Raw genomic sequence first — 25,102 nt, 5'->3', positions numbered from 1 at the left:
ATCCCAGTATATCCGAATAGCTTCTCCTTTGAATGTTAGTGTATCCGGATGAGCCTTTTTCATATCCGGATGTCTCTCATCATATCTGGATATCCTTCTTGATATCCGAATGACTTTTCCAGAAATCTAATTAAACTTCCAGGATCGTCTAATTCAAGTTTTAATTAAGTTAAATTATTCAATATCTTCCAGTAACGACTTTATATGCTAGAATGTAACAAGTTAATCATACCCATACCATAAATCATAATTAATAGAATATTTGTATTCTAATATATAGATGAAGATCATATCATGTTCAGCATTATTTTATTACGACATGACCAGCATTATTTTGTGAGATTATGTGCATATATTTTGGTATGAGCATTGAGCATGACTTTATATGAAGCATTACATATCGTGTGCTAGCATTTATATGAGCATTGCATTGCATTATGCGCACCAGGCGGCTTGTCTGCGTGGATCCCATCAGTTTCAGTTTCAGCTCAATTTATGAATTGTCCGCCTGGTGGCCACCAATGGGCTAGGGGCATATTGCCCATAGTATGTGCTTATAGTTTCTATGTATGCAGGATTCAGATCAGACATGTATGTATTATCAGATTATGTAGGCCTATGAGCCAAAGTTGCATACCTGCATTTAGTTTACAATTTATGTGCATTATATTTTTATGAATGCAAATAGACAGTGATTATACTAAGTACAAGTTCAGTAAGTATTTATCAGTATCGATATTCTTCGATTCAGCTTTAATTATTCTTTCTAGCTTATTACTTGCTGAGCTTTATAACTCATCTTGTACTCTTCACCCCTCCAGGTTCTAGCGAAGGAGTACCAGACGGGGCCTAGCAGCAGTGGTCTATAGTGTGTGTACATGGAGCCACTCAAGATAAAAGATATCTAAGAGTTTGTTGAGTTTTATAGTGTTTTGTCAGTTTAGATCCATTTTATATTTCAGTTGAGGGATTGTCCCTTAGTCAGAGTTTATGCTTTTCACTTTGTAATGACTCAGAGTTTTATACTAGTTGACTGAGATGTTCAGCTATGGTATCAGATTTCATTTTATCAGTTAGTTTTATTTTATTTCTTGTAACACCTCTTCTCAGGCTGTTCTAGGACAGAGGGGGTGTTACAGTATTGGTATCAGAGTAGTGTTTTGAGGAGTCTCCCGTACACACATAGGATGTTCTGTCGACTATGCCTTGAATAGTCGACTATGTGTTTATGTGTTGTCAATTATGCCTTGAATAGTCGATTATGTGTCTTGCATCTGTCGACTATGCCTCGAATAATCGACTATGTTTTTTGATATGTCGACTATCCTCATGGTTCTATCGACTATGAAAATTATTTTGTCGACTATGTATGTGTATGATGTTATAAGTTTTCTTCATATTTTTATTCTGTTGACTATCCCATCTCTTTTATCGATTATGCCTTATTTTATTTATGAATCTATCGACTATCTATTGTCTTCTGTTGACTAAACTCTTTTTGCAGAAAGCATAACGACTAGTTTTTTAAATCCCAACGGTCACAAACGGCTATATTTATCTTCAATCTTTTGGGATACTTATAAATACAAATCAAGGATGTCTTGAGAAGGTTGATCGATGGAAAAGAAATTGATTTGAGCTTACATTTATATTCGTTTGTATTTACAGTGACTGTACTTTATTTTTCTCTCTTCAAGGCTTTGATATAAATTTGTATTAATTCATTCAAGCCTTATTTTGTATTTTGAGAGATTTTGTAACTAAGAGATTTATCTCTTAGATCCCCTCTTTATTACATTTCTTATATTTCCTACCTTATGTAGCTAGAGGGCCCATTTGTGTGGGAGGTTTTGTAATTTTCCTAGTCGTAGACTAGAGGATCTACTTGGTTTAAGTAGGGAGTTTTAGTGGATTGTTTGAAAAATCCTTAGTGAGGAGTTAAGGTAGTGAATTAGGCTTGGGTTAAGTCAAACCACTATATATCTTGGTGTGTCTTGTGTGCTTGTATTCTTTAAATTCTCTTTATTGTCAAACACCTATCCAATCCTCGCTTGCATTAAATTTTTATTTTTCATCAAAAGGATTTCAAGTTCTATCAAGTTTTTAAAATAACCAATTCATCCCCTTCTTAGTATGTGCCATAACATTTCAATTCTATCATACACAAGGCCTCTTCGAGGGCCTAACCCTTATTAAATCCTTACTACTACTAGAGCTACTATTATTGCTGAGGTCAAACCTCTCGAAGCATATACTAACACTAAGTCCTCAATTTTAAGAGTCACTAGAAGAGGACATACCTATAAAGGGAATAAGTGAAGCTAGATGAATGACTAAGCATAGGAGACTGAGTACTTTAACATTGAATAAGGAGACACCGAGCACGACCACTCTCTAACCAAAGATCTACAAGCAAAAGAAATGAAGTTTGAAGAAAGGGGCCAACATTTATAACCCGAGGAAGAATAAGAATCAACACCCAACCTCGCTCACTCCTTCCCAAACTGGTGACTTAGCAACATCCTAGATGCCTATCTTGATACTACTCCCCATAACCAAAAATTGGGGGGAGGGGGGGGAAGAGTACAAAGAAGAAGGAAGATGAAGAGGCAAAGGAACCCATACCTTTAACACTCTACCACTTGACCTAAGTGATGCAAGGTCCCTTATTTATAGAAAAATCTTTATAACTAATTCCTTTTATGGAGAGTTAATCACAACATGACATGTCCCTCGTATCAAAAAGGGTAATGTGTCATGTCCGTCCCTTTCATCACTCAGAGATATAGCTTGCACCCTAGATACTTTGCTACATTGTTTGAAAATCTTGAGTTAGACACCTCCAGGGATCTCGCCCAATGATCATGAAGGAGGATCTTGCTAAGGATCCCACTCACTTGTTGAGGAGTTGGATTATTTGCATGGTACAACCCTCAATATGCAAACATAAATCTATACTCTTGAGCTTACATAGCATACTAGTGCTCATATTATTCTTCAAAGTACTAATTTGATCGTTGGAAATTATTTTGAAAGACAAAAGCTCAGCTTTTACAGAAATACAACACTCAGTATGCCAATGGTGGTGTCAAAACGAATAAATAGGTCAAGTTTGGATTGGATTACTATTGGGTTGTGATCTTTTAAGGTTTAACCCAAACTTGATTTGTTAGCTTATTGGGTCAAGAACCCTCAATTTGAATCTAGACATATTAACTAAACAAGTAAACAAGTTTCGGATAATTTGAGAAACTAAGCAAAAAATGAAAAAATGGAAATTGAAAAAGTTGTTAAGAATATTTTGAAAATTAATAGATATTTTGATTAATGGGTCTTAAAAGGCCAATTTTAATTATGCATTTCATATCAACACGTTTAAACATGCCTTGTTATTGAGTTAGTTATGAATTTTTCGGATTGATTTCTTATCAACTAGAATCCAATAAATTCTTATCGAGTCGACTCAATAACAATCTAAATCTATAAAGGTTAACCAAAACTCACTAATTTTATGTCGTGTTTAAATTGAATTATTAAGTCAAGATTAAGTAATCTTTTAACCGCTTTAGCTCTATGTATTAGCGCTAACATCATAAAGTGTTTCTTTATTTGGTATATCTTCTAACATTTCTGATCAAAGAATACAATGAAAATTGAAATACATATGTAAACTGTATATCTTTGTTAGTTTACAAAAACTATAAGATATATATATATATATATATGTATAAACTGAAAACATGTAAATTATATACACTAGCCGTATACCTACACGTTGAGCTATTATTTTCCATATTTTAAAATATAATTTAAACATATTAATGTTCATAAAATAGTTTTTATAAGTACATATAAATTCTAAAATGTTAATTATCATATTATTATCATTTAAAATACTCACGTCTTTTTTAAAAAGAAAAATTCATCAACTTGTAAGATAAAATAGGCATGTCATCTTTTGATGTAGACAATAACTTTTAAAAATATAAAATTACTCTTTAAAAGATAAGATACTGGTAATAAGTTACTTACTGGAGCCTTAAAAAGATTAATAAAATTATAAAATAAATAAAATTTAAAAGGTTATTGACTTTTTGGAATTTCTCATATTATTAATTAAGTTTAGCATTTAGATTCATTTTTGAATATATTATTTTTATTAAAATTTTATTTAATTATAAAAAGAACACATGCCACTTATTAAGAATATCGCGTATTGATTAATAAAGCTGTTAAGCATTTATTATTACTAAATCAAATAGATGTATTAAGACAAGTATTTACCTACTTATTTTAATAATTTTTAATTAAACTGTATATCTGTATTCTTTTTTTTATACTCATTTTTATTTAATATGAGATTAGTTGATACCAATCGAAAGGCCTATTTACGTGTAACACCCAACTTACCCAGGACGTGTTATATTTTAAGAAATTTGAGACTTATATTTTTTTTAATACTAAATTATATTAATTATTCTCGAACAACTTACCCTGATGGGTCTACACGAACTTCCCAAGGGGGTCACCCATCCCTAGATTATCCCAAGTTAAGCACGCTTAACTTGGGAGTTCTTTACCAACATTCAGCCCAAAAGGTATCCACCTGGTGTTGTTTCCTTTCTTACACTATCCTTGATATATACTAACTTCTTTGGGCTCTCGGGGTATTACATTCTCCCCCCTTAAGCACATGACGTCCCCGTCATGCTACCTTACAACCGGTCCCAGATCTCTCCCCCTTGCATGGCCGATGTGGGATTCGCCTAAGGTGCCTACACGCACCCCTCATAGGGGCCTCACGCCCCCCTCGAGACTCAGCCTCCTCGCTGAGGTTTGCCCCACCACCGCGCTCAGAGGCTCGGGGGTCGACTCTGATACCATTTGTAACATCCCGTTCGAGCGATAGGAAAGACCGGAACAACTTACCCTGATGGGCATACACGAACTTCCCAAGGGGGTCACTCATCCCTGGATTACCCCAGGTTAAGCACGCTTAACTTGAGAGTTCTTTGCCAACATTCAGCCCAAAAGGTATCCAACTGGTGTTGTTTCCTTTCTTACACTATCCTCGATATATACTAACTTCTCTGGGCTCTCGGGATATTACAATGTGGGGTCGGCTACATGAATTCTAGAAATGCCATTTTTTCCTATGAAATTTTAACATTTCATATTTTTTCATATTAAATTCCTATTTTTTCCTTATAATTTTTCTTATAATTTTCCTTATGAAATTTCCTTATAATTTTTCATATTAAATTCCTATTTTTTCCTATTTTCCATAATAACAAAATCACAAAATAAATAATTATTTTAACATTTTCTAGGAAATTTTTCTCAAAATAAAACATAAATTAAATTCTAGATTTTCTGAAAATTTTTGCAAAACTTTTCCTATTTTATTTTATATTTTCTTCTTTTATTTTCTTTTCCACTTGGCGCGTGCGTGTAGGCCACACGCCACCTCCCCACGCACTAGTGCGTGCGGCCACGCGCCCGACCCCCTGGGTCGTCTTCTCATGAGGTTGCCTCGCCACTGGCAACCCTCCCCCCCCCGAGCCTCTAAACTTCGAAACGACCTTCTCTCCCCCTAAACCCGACCTTTCGACCTCAAATATCACTTTAGAATTTAAAAAAAAAAAAACCATCAAGAAGTAACTCGCTTTGCTGGTTGAAGGCTTGGCTCCGGCGATGTGCGGCTTTTCCGGCGAGCCTCGATTTCTCGCTTTCTCCTGCTCCAACGATCCCCAAATGCTCCAGAAATCTTGCCCACAACGCAAAGATCCAAATCCCACTCACTACTCTCTCAAACACTTCCCTAATCTCCCAATCTTTGAAGTAAAAGTTGAATGAAAATGAGTTGCTCGAATGCGGCTATATATAGCCCAAAATCGACGTGTCTTGTATCATCACGGGCACCCACGTGTCTGAAGGCCATCTCATCGGCCATTGCAGCATTAATGCCGCCCCTCTCCCTCTAATAGCTTGTTACAGGCACGGCCAGAGCATGGCCATTGCGCCTGCTCCGATTTTCTCTTTTTTTTTTTTTATATATACATATATACATATATGAATTTATAACACTTTGAAAGAAAATTTTAATTTTTAATACCTAAACCTTATAATTTTTTATATTTTTTACTATGATTAAACTATATACTTTATACAATATAAATAAATTTATACATACCTAACCCTATTAAATTTACTAATAAACGCTAAAATTCTAATAATTTTACTAGGGTCCAAAATATCAAAATTACGATTATTATTCACGATATTTTAGGGTATTACATTACGTCTCAATCTATCTAAAATATTTATCACAAATTAAGACAAATATTTATCACTTGATAAATATGGGACATGGAATACAACTTACAATTAAATGAAAATATAAAATAATTTAAAAAATTCTGGTCACCCAGGTACATCCTTGATTTACCTCTCTTGTGATAACCCTGGGGCGTGTTTGGCAGGGGTGCGAGTGATAGTGCATAATTAAAAAAAATATATAAAATAAAAAATACAAAATAATTTACATCACATGAGATAATACATATCTTTTCCCATGTGTGTGAACTCTAGGCGTGTTTGTCCACGAGGATTAGGGGTAGCTAAAACTACTCCAATTAACTTGGGCCGGATCACTTGCACGAGCACCTCAATCGGGTTCGAGGCCCAACAAACTGTACAGTCCAAGAAATGGGCTTGTGTCTATATGGTGGCCCAATTATTAATGCACTGATTGGGATCCTCTTTGACTTTTGTGAAAGGGAAATGACCCAGTATCTAATCGGGCCTGAGTTTGTCTAGTATCCTTAATCCTGGCCCCATGGGCCAGCCCCTAATTATTATTTGAGTTTTCCTCATTGCCCGATAAAGAAATTATAATAACCTATCACAATTTAAATAGGTTCAGTGGTTAGATGAGTGCCTATCAAAAAATAAGTACATTATTATATCAAGGTAACAGAAAGTTGGGGATTAAGCATAAGTAAAATGAGTTATGAAGTAAAAGAAAGACAAGAGCAGATACTAATGCGACCACCTTTCTTAATCAAATTCTTGTAATGTGCACTGAAGATGGATAATAAAAAGGTGAGATTTTGAGGGGAATTTTGACTGGGGAAAGTTGGGATGAGCATTACAGATTTTGCGGAAAGAAGCGTTCATTAATATGGATGTGGGCGAAGTGAGCGCATGGCCGCCGCCTTCTTTTAGGCTGGATAGCAATCAATCTCCACACTTTAAATTAAAAAGCACAGATTCAGAAGATTGAGAGTTAAAGGGATTAATTGCCGCGCCACTTTGAGTTTGTTTCATGGCCGCGTCTACAAACTAATAAATTATTAATTCAATATCCCTGTCGGCTGTCGTAATGGGTGAATTAATATTCAATTCCACTCCACCAAAACAAGGTAATTAACAAAGGAAGAGTTGAACACAACGAGTAAAACACGTTCTGTTCTCTTTGTGCTTCCGCTTTGTCCTTTTTCATCGTTGACTTGTTACTTTATATGCTCTTCTTATTCCTCTTCCTCTCAAATGGGAAGAAGGTGGGATAGTAGCATACCAAACCACACCAACCAATCATCCGAAGCTATCCCCCCACCCCACTCTCCCTTTGTATAAATGTTATTCCACACCACACGGCTGCCGGCTCATGCAACTTTAACGGTGCGTTTGGGAGAAGGGATGGGATAGAAATGAATAAGGAAATGTATTCTTTTTAGTTTACAGAGCATAAAGAAACAAAAATATATTCTTGTTTGAGAGCGAGCGAGCGAGAGAGAGAGAGAGAGAGAGAGAGATTAGTGATTTAATAAAGTGAAAATTGATACAATCCATTTTCACCCAAAGCTCTATATTGTGTTGTTTGTTTCTTCCCCAAATTGGCCAAAATTTGAAATAGTTTTTAAAAAGAGAGATTTAGTAAAATATTTCAATCATTATTCATGTGTTTTTTTAAATGATCAAATCCTTATTTTTTTTTATAAAAATTAGATAAATAGTTACTTTACTCATGATCAAATCTATATATTTTTTGGGTAATACTAACTATAGCACTTAGCCTAATAACTTTATATTTATTTATTAGATTTTGTTTTTAATTTCTAAACAATTTTATTAATTAATAGTAAATTTATCACATTTTAAACTATTTAATTAACTAATAAAATTATTTAAAAACTAAAAATAAGATGTAATAAATGTATCTTACTAATGGTGAATTCGACTACCTTTCACTCTTTCTCTTTATTGTTTTCTCTTATATTTTTCTATCTTTCAAAGACAACTCAAATATGGGTTCATCTCTTATATTTTTCTATCTTTCAAAGACAACTCAAATATGAGTTCATCTTCAAAGATGTTGGATCGGGAAGACAAACCCTAGATCGAAGTTTGTCTCCCCAAATATGCATCGTTTTTTAAAATATTGGGATAGTTGATAAAATTTAGACAAATCTTAGAGTTAATCTTTAAAATTTATCTATATTTTTGTTGTAATCATTTATCAATTCTCTTTTCCCTTTTTGGTCACATTGTCTTTTTCAAAAGTGTTTTCACACCTAAGACTTGCTCTCTTTTTTTCCCCTTGTTTTTATTCTTACACTTTAACTACAATTCACACAATAGAAAGGTATGATTAATGACCTGTCACATTCTAATACTCCTTTGTGTTGAAAAAATATAAAATTTTAGGAATAGCAATTTTTAATCAACAACAAATTTTGTTTATTTAGCTAGGGTAAGTATTAATTACCATAAAATTTTATTTGCCAGGGCAAGTATATATGTCCGGAGGAGAAAATCCTAACCAAAGAGATCTCAACTCATATATTATTTTATTTATCATTGTGTGGCGTATTATGCATGCAATGGTAAGCCTAAGAGCCCTATCTAAGCCATAGTTAGTTATTGAATATTGACTAGACTCACAAGTATCATACTAAAACAAAGTTCAACATTTAGCAGTAACCCTTACCTAAAAATTCAATACTCTAAATTTTTATGAATAAGTTGAGATAAAGAAAAATGATAAATAATTTTTAATTTAAATTAAATAAGTTTAACCATATGATCCATGAATACATGTTACAAATATGAGTACGAATTTAAGTATAGAAAACGAACAGTGTTCATAACCATTCATTACTATTCTTATAAAATCCTAACATAATCCTATTTAAAAGTAAACTCTTTGTTTATTAACTTATAGAGCGATCATTGGTCTATGCTTACATTATTTGTACACCAACTGTACCAACAACTTAATTACATCATAGAAGATCATTTGATTTCTTGCTTCCTTACATTTTCAAATAACCAAACTTCATAAAACAGCTAGCCTTAGATCTCCACTAGTACGTAGGTGCACTATATGTAGCATAGATGGGATGGCCCTCCTTTTAAAATTGAATTAATCACATGCATATGCCTGAAATTGGAAGCAATTAAGGAACTTTCCGCAGTATGCAGCACTGCTATGGTCTGCTACTGTACTGATCCAGAACCCAGACTGGAACTGTATGCTTATATTTCAAGCCTTCCTTTTAACATTGAAACCTTATTAGCCTTTCGGTAGAGTCTTAGCTTAGCCCACTGGCAATCCAATGAATTTTAATGGTCCAGCCTGATGAATTCATGATATACCTGTAACCTTTAACACTTCCCTACTCCTTTACGTACCATGCCTTTGAGTGTGCTTACAAGCATAATAAATTGTAAATAGGATGATAAATACATGAGATTTCATTAAATTACAGACCGCACTCGACTTTTGAATTACATTAACTTACCCTTGTCAAAAAAAAAAAAAAAATGTTATAGAATTCATATAATTTTATAGAATTTTAAGATTATCATGCGTGACGTAAATATAAACTTTAAGTGAATAATTCGATATAATTTTTGAATATTAAAGATAATCAATATAATTTTTAAAAAGTAAAGCATACGCTTTATATTTTTACAAAATCTCATGCATGTTAGGCTAAATATAACTTAGCTTAATAAATATTTAGGGTATCACTTAACTTTCTTTTTCTATCGTTGGGGTATTTTATATTTTTTATAATTACAAGGTGCATTTCAAATAATCAAGTACATATAAATCAAGATTTGAAACCTAGAATCTAAAAATGTTAGGGCCTCTATATTGCCACTAGACCAAGACATCATTGGTGTCATTGGAGCATTTAATTGACACCCACAAATCTGGGCGTTCGCATAGTTTAGATTTTCCATAACAATGGCAGATCAATTGACAGATCTTAGTTTCACATACAAGCACATGATGGAAAATCAAAAAATCATAAGCTTGATTTAAGCTCAAAACTAATCAAAGAGGTTCATGCATGTGAGCTACAAATAAGCAAAGAGAATCTACATGAAAATGGGAAAGACCGGCACGTGACGTGAACGTGCAACCCATGTGCAAAGAGGCTGGTCCACGGCCCACTCCTTTCTAAGAGAATCTAGGTCAAAAGGGTCATTCACAAAAACAAAACAAAACAAAAAAAAAAAAAAAAGCGAAAAAACCCCATTTCTACCTTTTAGATCAAAAGCCCACATTGCATTAAAGATTAAAGAACTCAAACCGGCCAGCCCGCCCCATACCCTTCATTTGCATTTCTAAAGCATACAATATATAATAATACTTTGGAAACATGCCAAGTAATAATGAAATTGCAAGTTATAGCACCCATGATCAAACTATATATATATATATATATGTCGTATAAAATAAAAATTCCAACAAAGTTAAAGACATATTTGATTTGATTAGCCTATGCTTTGATAGCAAAGGAACCATCACAATTCAACATTCTATTTTCTCTAGTAAATGACGGCAAAAAAATAGGAGAAAAGAGAAGATGAAAACCAACACACATCACATGTAGAGGAAGTATTGCCAACTCCCTTGGTATGTTACAAAACGGGAGAGTTCAGTGGTTGACGGTCTTCGGCGAGTCAGTGTTTAGCCGGAGGGGTTGGCGGCTTGCACTGGTAGCACTTGGCGAAGAGCCCGAACGTGTCAACCTGCCTGACGAAGTTGGTCACGCTAGCCCACCCGCCGAACCCGAACCCGACTACCAGCACCCACACCACCACGAAGATGTTCACGACGTACATTGCCGTCCAACTCGGCAGGAAGAAAGGAGGCTTCTCGGCTGCATTCTGCAGATTCAGGCAAGTTCAAGGTATTTAGGCACTTGAATATCAATTGGTTCAGTTCAAAATATGGATGGTGAGAACAACAACAAATATATAAGGCTTTTAAGTCATTTTCATCTATCTTCTGTAAGGACTTAATAACTTTGAATCGAAAAAAAATGGGAATGGGTTGAAAATTGTGTCAAATGGGTCAATTTCTTTTTGGGTTGTTAAATTTGATGGAGAAAATGAGGTGATGGATCCAAGCTGGGGGCACAAGCGAGTCAACAACTCAGCCAGCTCATCTCAGACATAATACAACACAAGGTACTGTAGCATATAACTAAAATGAAAGGGACATTACACCCATCCACCTTCGTCTAGCAATCTTTCCACATCCCAGCCTTCAATGCAATTGTATGCTTGTACTCTCTTTTTTCTTGCGGGGCAGGGTTGCATAATGACCAATTTACCCCTTGAAAATCAGGATTCCACCAACACGCACTTTGATGCATTATCAGATAATCGTGAGGGGTATTTGTGGAAAATTGGTTCAATGGGCACACAAAGGCTTCATAGATTAATGTCCCATTAAATGGACCATGGTCCATGGCAAGGCTAGAATAGAATGCATTTAGAGTGGTCAGAGATACCTGCCGGGCAGAGGCCTTTCTGTAGGTGAGCATATGAGCAAGAGATGGAATAACGTAGACGGTGAAGCTAACCAAGAGAGCTCCAACAGCTGAGTTAATTGGCCCGAAAAACGGAAAGATTATGGACAAGAACCATATAGGAATCACCACAGGCAGCCGCGCCAGAGCCCGTAGGCATATGCTCTTTGTGTCATGCATTCCAATCACCTTCTCCCACACGAAGTACAGCGGCGTGCAGGCGAAGCCAAACGTTATGAACTGCATTGCCATCGACAAAAACTTTTCATTTACCCTCTCTGCTTTGTTGATTAATGAACTACTTAACACAATACAAAAGAAAAGTTCGACAATGAAAAACAACAACATATTCAACATTTATCTCATCATGTGCGGTCAACTACACTACTTGGAAAACTCGGCAAAACAATTGGTAATTACAAAAATTATATTAGCACATTATTTAACCTGGTGAATGAGCATTAGGATAACAGCGGCATCTCGCCATCTGGACTTGGGGAGGAGGGAGAAGGCATTTGAGTGGTTCAACAGTTGATCGCCGAACGACCAGTACACGGCGGTGGCTGACGGGATCGTCAGGGTGAAGACGTAGAGAGTGGCCATCAAGTAGATGTACTTGAATCTTTGGGGCTTCCACATTGCATGCATTATTTCCCTGCAAAATTTCCATCATCGTGCTGCTTAGAACACAGCCATAATTTTTACCGGCAAGTAAAATATAAAGTCAGAAAGTAACTACTTGTTTTTTTCTTATGATCATGTAATTAAAAAACTTTCTGGTCAAGGAATGAAAACAAAGTTTTAACAACTCTGCATCTAACAAAATCAAAAAAGTAAATCAAACCCGGATACTTAAAAGAAAATCCACCTGCCCTCTTGACAAATATTACGCAGTACGCCTAGTTTAATGATTTGAGTGATCCGAGGTACGTTCAAAGCATTGACATTGGATTCTAATTGTGAAGTTTGAATAACAAATGAAGCCCATAAAATGACTAAAGTACCCTCCAGATTGACATACGGATGATAATCAAGCGATCTAGAGGTCGAGATGGGGAACCAAAAAGCGAAATACTAGTGGTAATTATAGTAAAGACGATATCTTTTTCACTGTTGCTTTTGGGAAGAGAAAATGGAGGGGTTAATGTTGTTTTCCAACCAAGCAAACAAAAGCAGTTGTATGATTCTGTCTTTGGTTTCAAACCCCGAGGTGGCCGGCAAAAGCTGCACACAGAAGCCTTGTAGAAAGAAGGGAAGAAGATTACAGTCCACAGATATGGCTGGCTATATAACCATATATAAAAATACATCTATACATACATACGTATATTTGAGAAGTTAAAAACTTACACAGTGACAGCATGGCCACCAAAGGTGTACAGAATATTGGTGGCGCCGGTGAAATACAGCACCATCTTGGTGGGAGCAGAGTGCGCCACCCCTTCAGCCTGCAGGAATAAGATAACAAATTAAACCTTACTTGCTGCAGACACGTTCTTTGCCAAAACCAGCAAAAGAAAAGATTTAAGATTTCGAACTCATGGCTTCCATTTGCAGAAAGAAAACAAAGGGTAAGATTTAAGAAGAAGCTGATGAATATGAATTGATTACCTGGCCGTGAAGTAGAGCTGCGATGGTCAAGTACCAGGCAGTATAGGTGGTCATTCCGAGGCCGAGAAAAGACCAAATCCGGTAGTTGTGGAAGGAGGGGATGAAAACAGTGGTGGCGCAGCAAGCTCCAAATATGTATGTCCATGTCCGCTTGTCCAATTTGTCGTTGATGTAGTATATGTTACTGTGAAGAAGAGTGAAAATTAAACGAGACCCAGATCACATATTATGCTTGTATATATTCATGTTTGGCAACAATCAAGATCTTACCTTGCGCAAGCAATGAGTTGGATGACAGATCCGAATAGGAGAAATGTACAGTTGAAGGCTAGACCCACAGCTTTCCAGTAAGGACCCAGTAGCCCGTCAAGAACTTCGAACCACTGCAGCTCACAACCAGTCAAAAAGATTTAGGTCTTGAATTTACTTATTCAGGCAGTGAAATTGGAACTGAGTAAAGAGTAGTTTGAAGGGAAAATTAATTAGTAATCAACCTGGATGACATGGTTCTTGAAGCTGACATTCTCTTTCTCCTTTCTTGTTCGGTACTCGATGTATAGAACACTGATGAGATAAGCCGTCCAGCTTCCAACAAGACCATAGAATATCTGGAATATTATTCCGGATAGCACGCCCAGTTGAGAGAAAGAGTACGGCAACGTTAACAGTACCTGGGCAACCTGAAGCAATCATCGTGATATAAATTTCGTCAGATGACTTAATCAACCGAAAAACAAAAAACAAAATCTTCAAACGGGTATTTGCGTAATAATATGATAAGTACATACTTGATTGGAAGCACAGCTGAACCAGGCGTCCCAGGCGGAGCCGCCATGCCAGAGGAAGCTCTTGACGCTGAGAATGGACTGGTTATCGTCATGGCTGTTCTCTTCCTTGCCGTCGTGCTCGGTTTCGTTGAAGTCGGCGACGATGGCCTCTTCGGCTTGCTTCTGGGCCAACATTGTCTTGGTTAAATTCCGGCAGATCTGGAAAGACACGAAATGGGACAAGAGTGAGAAACTAACTGCGGTTCCCCAGAAAATGAAAGCCAGTGAGTCGACCCCGAGATCCAAAAGAAGCCCCAAAAAGAAGGATACGAACGAAACATCAAAAGAAACGAAAAACAACAAAGAACAAATACCAAGCCCAGTGCCACTTTTTCCTCATACCTTGTTCGAGAAGTCTCTTTCTGAAACCCAGATCTCCGAAAGCACTCGTTCCCCTTGATTGCCCAAAAGTTGATTTACAAGTTCTGACCTTTTCTCCCCTTACAGCCGAAGAACCAGAGAGGGTTTAAATCCCCCAACTATTCCACTTAAATGCAGCCCCAACTCTCTGCGATGGCGGCGAGATAGAGGCCTCAAAAGCAGCAAAATCTCCACCCAATGTTTTATAGCTCTCCAGAGAGTAGCGGCAGCGAGGTATTATACATCACCCCTTCCTGATCCTATTTGAGTAAGTAGAAGCGCATATGTGTCCTCAGCTATCGATATATATATATATATATAGAGAGAGAGAGAGAGAGAGAGAGAGAGAGAGAGAGAGAGAGAGAGAGAGAGTGAGTGAGAGAGAGTGAGATAGGTTTTTGGGGTTTTTGGTCTACTTTGGGCTTGGAATTCCCTTTTCTCTTTCTCTCATTAAAGAGGAGAGGAAGAGGGAATTTGAAACTACTGTGTTCCACTTGTGATTCGATTCTTGGGTTTGAAAGAGAAGAGAAGAGAATCGAGCGGCTTATGCGACAGAGACTTGCTTCTCATCACCAAAGATACATAGCCGGAGATATCCTGTTTTATAGCCCCATTCACTCCTCCAACGCCTCATTAACAGTTTTATAGTTACCTCCCCTTTTATCTCGCTTTCTTATAAAATTGAATGTTGAATGTATAGCACGGGTGGGTTAATGCACTGAAAAATGAATATTTAATTAGTAATTTTCAGTTTTTAATTTTAAAAACAAAAAAGAAATTAATAATATGCTAATTGGCCTTGCAGTACACTCAATTTATCTAACTTTTTACCCACAAAATCATATTTTTATCCAAAGTACCAATAAATTATTTAATTTATTAGGTCCCTCGTATGTTGGTCAAATCACCTTTTTTAATTTCCTTCAACTTAAATGTATGAAATCCGTATCTGAACAATTAACACACGTCGGAACGAGGATCCGTCGGATCTGCAAGATGATCCGAATCCGACCCTCCATTATGAGTGCTTTTTTATCTCCCATTCCAACGGAAATTTCTTTACCAACCCAGTATTTATTGGGAGACGCGATATTATTTTTAGCATTTATTGTAAAAAGAAAAAAAGGAAAAAGTCCTTAATGTCATTTGAAGGCAAAAAGAAAATAGAAGAAACCGGAAAGTGGAAATGGGAGACGACGGAGATCGGCGCCGCCGGAGGAAATTAGTAAAAAATGGCTCGGTGGGCGGTCGAGGTGGGTGTATCAAAGCCGAGCCATGATTAAGGACCCGCCACAAATGTGACAGGGGCACGCTTTTAAAGGCGAGCCACGCGCGCCATCAAAGGCCCCGAACCCCACCCCCGTCGCCCGCCGCTGCTGTTTTCACATCGACGGCGGCGTGGCCCATGGCCGCCGTCCGGCCCCACCCTCTTCCACTCTGATTCCCATTGTCGCAAATAAGAAACAAGTTAATTAATAGGTCATGTAATGATTATAAATTCTGTAATTTTTTGAAGGGTAATGTTAATTATTATGAATAATAAATGTATATTATTTTTAAATATTGTTTATTTATTACATTTTATTTTTAATATTTTAAATAATTTAATGAGTTAATTAAATTTTTAAATGTATCTTACATTTGTTATTAACTAATTATAAAATTATATAAATATTAAACATAATGTGTAATAAATATACATTATCAAAAAATAATATATATTTATTGTCCTTTTTGTATTGTCTTTTAGTTAATAAATGTCCTTAGCATTACCCTTCAGTCAATAATGTAGGAGCCCAACACCTTTTGATACATTACATTCTTTATTTGAAAACTTAAATTTAATACCTGTAATCATTTTTACATAAATATTTTATATTTTGTGTTACATTAATATGGAGCTATGTATCTCTATTAGAGTAAAATTATTACTTACCATTTGGGATCAATTTCAATGAAATTATGTTTTAGTTTCATATCTTTAACGATTCTAATAAAATTAGAATTTTAATTATTTAATTATCCACCTAAGAACATACGGGAAATTGACCTCGCCGTCGCCGGTGGCAATAAAGATTAAAGAGAGGCGATTTTATTTGCACGAGTCTGTTGGAAAACAATGGGAGTGCACGACTACTACCATTACTACTGCTCCTCCTACCACTACCTACCTACCACTACTGCTATGCTCTCTTTTCGACATTTTGAGGCGTTTTGAGCTTAGAAAGATGACAAAAGCAGTTTGAAACTTTGAACCGCTTGACGGAGAGGAGCCGCGTGGCGTGGCCGCCAGCGTGGTGGCTCACGGCGACTCCACTTTCCACGATCAAGATAAAGACTTCACCCATGCGATGCAAAAGCGTGGACAAGTTTGGAATGAATGTAAAATTCATTTTCTTTAATTGCGGCGTGGAATATAAAAGTAATAATATCTTCTTTTGTTGAATATTAAAATTAAAAAAATGGAAACTCTTAATTGACACGTAACCCCCTTGAAACAGGGATACGCCTACTACTAGTGCTCGGTGGGGGGTTGGGTTGGGTTGGGTTGGGTTGGTTTGGGTTCACTTTCCATTTCCTACCAATTCGTATTTTTAAAATGAAATTATATATATATAAAATAAATAATCCACCCTATCCCTATGTTATTATTAAGAAATAAAAACCACTCTCTAAATAACTGATTCATATATTAGTAAAAATATTTTTATGAGATTTTTAAACAAAAGCGTTATTCCATTTTGAATGACTCCCATTGTGGAGGCAGATGGGGGAAGTGGAAGGGAGAGCGAGCCACGCCCAAGTTGACTTGAAAAAAAAAAAAGGAAAAGAAAAAGGAAAGGCAGGAAGGGGGGGGGGGACGGACCAGTGGGAGAGTGCCATGCGGGAACGGTCAAAACACGAAGCTGGACCGGAGGATTTTTGCGAGAGGGATGAATTGAGTCATTAGTAGTTAGTGGGGGAAGCAATGATTAAGGAATGGATTTAAAGGGGCATCAAAATTCGGAATATGTTCCATCGTGGCTAATCACGTGAGTCCCCACTCTTGCCCTCTCGCTCTCATTTGGCATCTGCTTTGCTCCCTACGTGGCACTTTAAGCTAATTTAATTACCATTTCATCAAAAATGATCTTTTTCTACTTCTAGCTATAGCAATGACTTTTTATTGTCTGCAATGATCGCATACCATACCATACAACACATGCAATGAGACAAATGGTGCCATCATAAATGTCTCATAAATGTTGTTCCCAATTCTACTCTCTACTCTTTATTGGCGTGCTTTTAATACCATTCTCGTTTTAATTTTTTTTATATTTAAAAAACTACGGTGATTAAGGATCAGGTTGACAATAATTCGCTTTAGTTTTGATTTTTGTCAAAATCATAACTAAATCAAATTTAAACTACTAAAATCAAAACAAAAACCATTACTCATTAGTTTTAAAAATTAAAAATCATAACCAAACCATTCAGTTTTGGTTCGATTTCGATTTTAATCATGATCTTTTTAGTTTGATCCATACTAACAAACAAAGACAAACTCCTGCAAATATCATTTATAAAATTTTTTTATAATTCCACAATAAACAAAGACAAACTTTAAGAGCAACGCCAAAAAATACATCATTTCCAACGCCAACTTCAATTTGACGCTGAAGAGTTCTCTAACGAATACACCATTTTAGTGTCGGGCATAATTCCTAATCACCAAAATTTGGTGTTGAGTGAATAATATAACACCAAATTTGGTATTATACTATTCACCAACACCAATTTTTTTTTATTTCTAATTTTACCCCTCTTTGTATAAGTTCAAAACAATTTATTCCCTTTATATCCTTTATCAATTTTATTATATTTGTATATTTTGATTAATAGTTAGAAATATAAATTAAATTTTTATAAAAAATATATATCGATGTAAATATTTTATTAAGATCTATAAAATGAGTATAATATTGAATATATTTTAAAATATTTAATATATTTTATAAATACCATGTTAATATAAAATGAACTATTTTTGTTTATGTATATGAAAGTTTTTTATTTTAATAATTACTTAATAGAAAGAAAATATTCTTAACGCAAAAACTCAATAATATAATAAAAAGCAATAATATTTCCACTAACTTAAATTAAAAATACATGATGAAAATAGAAAAAAAGTTTAAAATAAAAACAACAACAACATGGCTTAAAAATAAAATATTTTCTATTCTTATATTATGTTAAGTTAAATAAATTAATTAATATTTATTTATAAAATATTCTTTAAAGATTCTCTTTTACACCAATTTGGTGTTACATATTGGAGATAACACCAATTTGGTATTAAAAATTTTGGTGTAAAACACTATTGTACACCAAATTAGCGCTAAATTTGGTGTCCAACATTGGAGTTGCTCTAATAAAATTAGCTCCTTCTTATGTATAGTTACAAATTAACTTTAAATTTTTTGAATATAATTATTTGATTGATAAAAATAAAATAATTTAAGATTAAGTTTTTTTTTTATTTGTTAATTACTTTATAAATGTTAAATATTTTATATATTTATAATACATTAGTTAAAATACATGTAAAAAATGCATTAATCAATATATATATTATGTGTATATATAATATATTAAATAAATAAATATTTATTATATATGTATATTCAGTTCGGTTTGATTCAGCTACCCACACATTCGACTCGGTTTCGATTCGGGTTTTGGTTTGTATTTAATGAAAACTATAATCAAACCATACTATATCCAGTAGAACGGTTTTTATGGTTCGGTTTCGGTTCGGTTCCTCACGGTTTCGGTTGCAATTGCCATCCTTATTAAGGGTGACTATTTTCACCTAAATTAATTTCAACCTAAAATACATTTAAGCTCAAATGAGTGTGGTTGGTTTAGTTTATATATATATATATATTTAGAATTTACTCAATTTTGATCTCAGAGTTAGAAAATAGTGTTAATGTAGCATCATAATTCAATATGCGATATGATGGTATGTATTTAGATCATAAATGCAAATTAGTTAGTAAAAATAAATTCTATTTTACAAGTGTTGTTATTCTTAATAAATAATTCATTGCCTTTTTGTGTAGTTATGACACAAAAAGTGAGATGTGATTTAGCAATATTTTTACGAGAATAACCATTTTCTTATTTTAAGTCAAGATTGAATTTTGCAAGTCAAGATAAACAGAAATCAAATGGGAAAAATGCTAACACGTAGAAAATTAGTGTAATTAGCTTCAAGAGTCTATGTTTATGATCTCATCATTAGTGGATAATTTAATAGTCAAGACAAACTAATCTTACAATTTCAGATAACTAATCACACTATATATCGAGACTCTAATTATCATTATTTAGTGGATAATTTAATAGTCAAGGCAAACTAATTTTACAATTTCAGATAACTAATCACACTATATATATCGAGACTCTAATTATCAAATTATGAAACAACATGAAACACGTAACTATAATAATATAGATATATCTCTCTATAGATTATTAAGAGTGTTTTATCAATCACTAAACTAATATTGATTATAGGTGCCAAATCACAATTAGAGGGATTACGTTTCCCAAATTTATTTTAATTCTTTAAATAAAATCATCATTTGATAAATATTATTTGAGAGATCTTAATTAGATTCTCATATCAAATTAATCTTATCAAATATAATAATAATTTTAATCAAACTAGAATTTAATAAGTTGTAAAGAAATGTAAGAGCCTGCACTTTAATTGGGAGACGAATTGGGTGTTTTAAAATCTTTTTAGCTTTTGATAAAATCTTTGTGAAAAATTGTTTAGAACACTTTATGCCTTTGAAAAATAATGATGTAAGTATAAAATGAAAATTTAATTAGGAAAATTAGATGCAAGTGTTGAGATAAAACTTTGTTGAAATGAAAATCAAAATAAACAATGCAGGACACATTATTTATAATGGTTCAACCAACTGCCTACATCTACTATCTTAGCTCTTCACTAAAAATTTCAACAGTCCACTAATTATTTTAGCTTTTGTAAATTAAGTTATAGCCTCAACTTTTATAAACTCAGCTAAAACTTCAATTTCTACGGCCTAACTTCGAACATCTAGTTTTATGGGCTAAGCAATAATTGTTACAAGTCTTTTCAAGTAGTAAGGCAACAACCCTTACATCAAATTCAAAGAAGAAAATGTTTGAACAAAAGAAAACAGTGAAACACAAATAACCCTCTAAAAATATGAATGAGGGAACAAGAAAGATCTTACAATACAAATGGAGAGAATAAAAGGATAGGAAGTAAAAGCAATTCAATCTCTCTCTCTCTCTCTCTCAATATCAAGTATTTTATAGCTTGAAAGCATGTATAGACAGAGGATGATGATTTTCAGCTCAGCTCTTTTTTTTCTTTTTTTTCTTTCTCATTCTCTTTGAGAGATTTTTTCAATGAGAACCAGCAACCATATTTCGTGCCTGTCACGGCTATATGAACTTGGAATTTTGAATTTGATTTTTTAAAAGTACTTTCAAAACTCCAACAGCTCTTTTTAAAAAAGCTTTTCAACTTTATAAAATAAAAATCTATTTTCTTGCATTCCATTGGTTAGATTGTTTCATTGAAGTTCAAACATTGATAAAATACATGAAAGAATGTTCAAACAACTTTTTGTAAATTTGTCTGAGGTCAAAACTCTATGCATTTAATGTTGTTTGTAATGGCTAATAATTTTGAATTTCAACACAACATTAGTCAAGTAAAACATGATGTTACTTAAGTAAGATGCACAATTTGTCAAGTGATCATTAGAGTTAGTTGATTAAGCTCAAATATTATTCAACTACTGAAAAATATTACTCAATTAAGCTCATCAACTATATATATTAGTCATTACTCGACTAATATTTATGTTACTTGACTAAAGAAAGATAATATTTGATTAAAAGATTATCTTAGTCGATTAGCATTTCATCCAATTTTAACTTCAAATTTGTTACTTGATTAAGCATCGACTAAGGAATATCATTACTTGATTATATTTTACTCTTAGTCAATTAATAAATCAGATACAGAGACTTACTCTCCGTCTAGTATTTTTACTTGACTAAGAATGAGTTTACTTGATTAATCATAACCTTTTAGTTGACTAGTGATTCAAGTACAAAAATTTACATTTCCCCCCCTAAATTATTACTCAATTAAAAAGGTTCATTACTCGACTAATTAAATGTAAAACTTGATTAACATATTCTTCTTAGTTGATTAATGATACAAATTCAATTACTCGTCATTTTGGCCCTATTTCTTACTCGATTAATGATGGTTAATCAACTATCACTTAATTGATTATCATTTTGATTACTCGATTAAACTTTTTTAGCACAATACTCAAGTAAAACAATCATATAATCGATTAATTCAAGTCTTACTCGATTAAAGCCATAAGTTAGTTAAGTTATACAAGTGTTACTCAACTAAAATATATACTTGATTAATCTTAAACCCAATAGTTGGTCTTACTTGATTAAAGTAATCGTTACTCGATTACACAATCTGTTAATTGAGTAATCATTAAGTTCTAACATATCTTGCTCAATTATAAATATTTAATACTCGAGTAACATTTGAAAATTAGTTACAACTAAAATTCCCAAACATTATTACCCAATTACAATCAAGCTCTACTCGAGAAGGTGTGTTAATCAATTAATAAATAGTCTTACTCGATTAACAACCTAATTCCAGTTTTAAACTTATGTTTTCTATTTGATATAGCTCATAGTAAAGTTTATAAAAGTTTTGCTTAAATCAAAACATAAGTTTTGAATTTGTATTTGTTGGTCCTTTAGGGTATGGCCACTCAAGAGGGGGGTAAATTGAGTGATTAAATTTTTTTTCAATTTTAATAAATATTCTCGATTAATGATTTTCTTGAAAAATATATATTTGATAAATATAATAAATTATATTTGAGATTAATAATAAATGTAAGCCACAAGATATAACAAAAATAAATTCAATGAGGCACAAAACAATTTATAGTGGTTCGGTGTCTTCACATACACCTAGTCCACTCTCCCAAGATCTAACAACGCTTCGGGTTCCACTAAAATAATTTCACCAAGATTTCCATACTAGCTCACCTTGGAAACTAGATACACACTTAGATTACAACGGATTCTAGGAAAATCACCAACACCAAGGTTTTCTCCCTAGCTTACTGTAGAAACTAGATTCACCTAGATTTTAACGGTTCTAGGAAACTTATACAATCCACGATGATAATTTAATTGTTCACAAATAATTGTCCACACTTGGACACAAATAAGCAATTAAACACAAAATATACAAGGAAATAATATTTAAATAAATAAATAAACGGTGACCTTAGTTTGAATGGAGAAGTTTGGATTCGGCTTTGCGATCTCTTTTTCTCCTCTTGCCTTGTGACTCTTCGGTAGATGAATAATAACTCTTTGAGAGTCTTGGAATAATTAGAAATTAGCTTGAGAGCTTTTGGGAGTTTTGGATGTGCAATATGTGCAATGGATACTCAAAAAATGAGTTCGGGGGGGGGGGGTATTTATGCATTTAGCCACTAAAGAAAGGGTTAATATGAAGTTTGAAATTTAAAAAATGTTTAGACTTTCTCCAACAATAAGAAAACATGTCTTACCTTTAATTTAAAATAAATTTACTTTTTGTATGAGAAATCAAGATTTGAAAATTCAAATATAAACTTTTGACATATAAATGATTAAAACAAGAAAATATGTCTAAAAGTAATTTACTTTAATTCAAAATAAATTTACTTTTTGCATGAGTAAAAAAGAAAACATGTCTAAAACCAATTCTCTTTAATTCAAAATAAATTTACTTTTTGTATGAGAAAGAGAAAACATGTCTAAAAATAATTCTCCTTTAATTTAAAATAAATATACTTTTGCATAAGTAATAGAAGCATTTATCAATAAATGAAAATTCAAACATAAATTTTTGAGACATAAATGATCAAAAGAAGGAAACATGTTTATAGATAATCCACCTTTAATTCAAAATAAATTTACTCTTTATACCCATTTTTAATTCAAAATAAATTTATTTTTTTATATGAGAAAGAAATATATTTATATCATAAAAATATTTTTGTTAATTATCAAAACTTAATTAATATGAGCAAGTTGGCCTAACAGTATTCATCATCAAAATGTATTCAAAATCAAACTCAACATGAGCAATTGTAACAATTCCTTCTTCGAATCAAATTTCCAAACATACCCACAACTCACTTAAAACACAAATCATGGGACAAAAACAAAGCAACATCAAGCAAGTTAGGAACATGTTGACTATCGACCTCCAACTGGTGTGTATCCACTCATCAAGCTCTCCAAAGAATATTTTTAGCGACAACTTGCTATTTAGTGGCTATTTATATACTCCATTCAATTGTAACATTTTGTCTTCCTCGTAAGGACAATCGATGGTGAGGTTGTGCAATAATTGCATCATAGTTCATGGTAGTTGGGAATAATGGTAGGGATCAACGATTCCATTCTTTCTTAGCTTTGATTAGTGATGTAATACCCAGAAGCTTTGGGTTACTTTGGAAATAAGGATTTGGAAAGAAATTCAAAATTTCATAAGAATTGGTACCTGAATAGCCTAAGAAAGTGACTGAATCAATTAGAGGGAATGCTTAAGAGCTTAGATATCTAAGGAAATAGGTATGTCCCTAACAAGCATCTCAAGGCATGAGTTTTAGCATTGAAAGAAATTGGGTCAAAGACAGTTTTCGGTACAACCTGAAAAATTGAATTATCGTGTGAGACTTCCGAAAATTCAATGGAACCCTTAAGTGGTTTCAAGGTGAAACAAAATGATTTATGATCAAATCGGTTATTCGGGCCAAAATATAATTTCTTAAAATTGCCCAAAAGAGGTCGAAATGACGTAATTTCTAAATATTCGAGGTGCAAATGGAAAGTTTATAACTTAAGGGTCTCAAGGGAATTTATGAAAAGTTCAAGGCCTATTTGGAAAAGGCAAAAATGGAATTTCAAAAGTTGAAGTGGCAAAAGTGGAATTTCAAAAAAGATTGGCAGGGTGAACACTGCCAACTGCCAACTACCTCTCTCATTGCCGATTGTGGTTAGTGAGGGCTTCAAGGGATGCTCTAGAGGGGTCAGGGCTAGGGTAGGTTGCATTGAGAACTGTCCATGGCCAAGAATCAGCCACGTCGTCGGCCAATTTGTTTAAGAAATCTGGTCATGTCTTGGCTAGAAAATTGAGGCTTTAGAAGGTCATTTTTAGGGCTTTAATCAAGGTTTTGGGTCGATCTAGGGCAGGTAAAGCCATTAATGACCTTGGATTAGACTGGATTGGACATTTGGAGGCTCAGGTTTGGCTATAAATAGAGGGTGAAGTGGCCGAGGGTTTTCAGAATTTAAAACTAAATTGCT

The 25,102-nt window shown here is 33.8% G+C and overlaps 1 protein-coding gene across 1 annotated transcript; it reads right to left on the bottom strand.

Moving 5' to 3' along the window:
* Window positions 1-10,714: 10,714 nt before the first annotated feature.
* LOC127789198 (auxin transporter-like protein 2) lies at window positions 10,715-15,244 on the bottom strand. Its single transcript, XM_052318016.1, has 9 exons — window positions 14,615-15,244; window positions 14,234-14,431; window positions 13,940-14,125; window positions 13,716-13,828; window positions 13,446-13,629; window positions 13,185-13,282; window positions 12,282-12,489; window positions 11,817-12,074; window positions 10,715-11,187 (listed from the first exon to the last, which is right to left on the bottom strand). The coding sequence occupies exons 2-9, from the start codon at window positions 14,405-14,407 to the stop codon at window positions 10,981-10,983; spliced, it is 1,428 nt and encodes a 475-aa protein (XP_052173976.1). The 5' UTR covers window positions 14,408-14,431; window positions 14,615-15,244; the 3' UTR covers window positions 10,715-10,980.
* Between the last annotated feature and the right edge of the window lie 9,858 nt (window positions 15,245-25,102).

Source organism: Diospyros lotus, chromosome 13, assembly GCF_014633365.1.
Source record: "Diospyros lotus cultivar Yz01 chromosome 13, ASM1463336v1, whole genome shotgun sequence".
NCBI lineage: Eukaryota > Viridiplantae > Streptophyta > Magnoliopsida > Ericales > Ebenaceae > Diospyros > Diospyros lotus.
The sequence above is the reverse complement of the archived record's forward strand: the minus strand, read 5'-3'. Positions and strand labels throughout refer to the sequence as shown.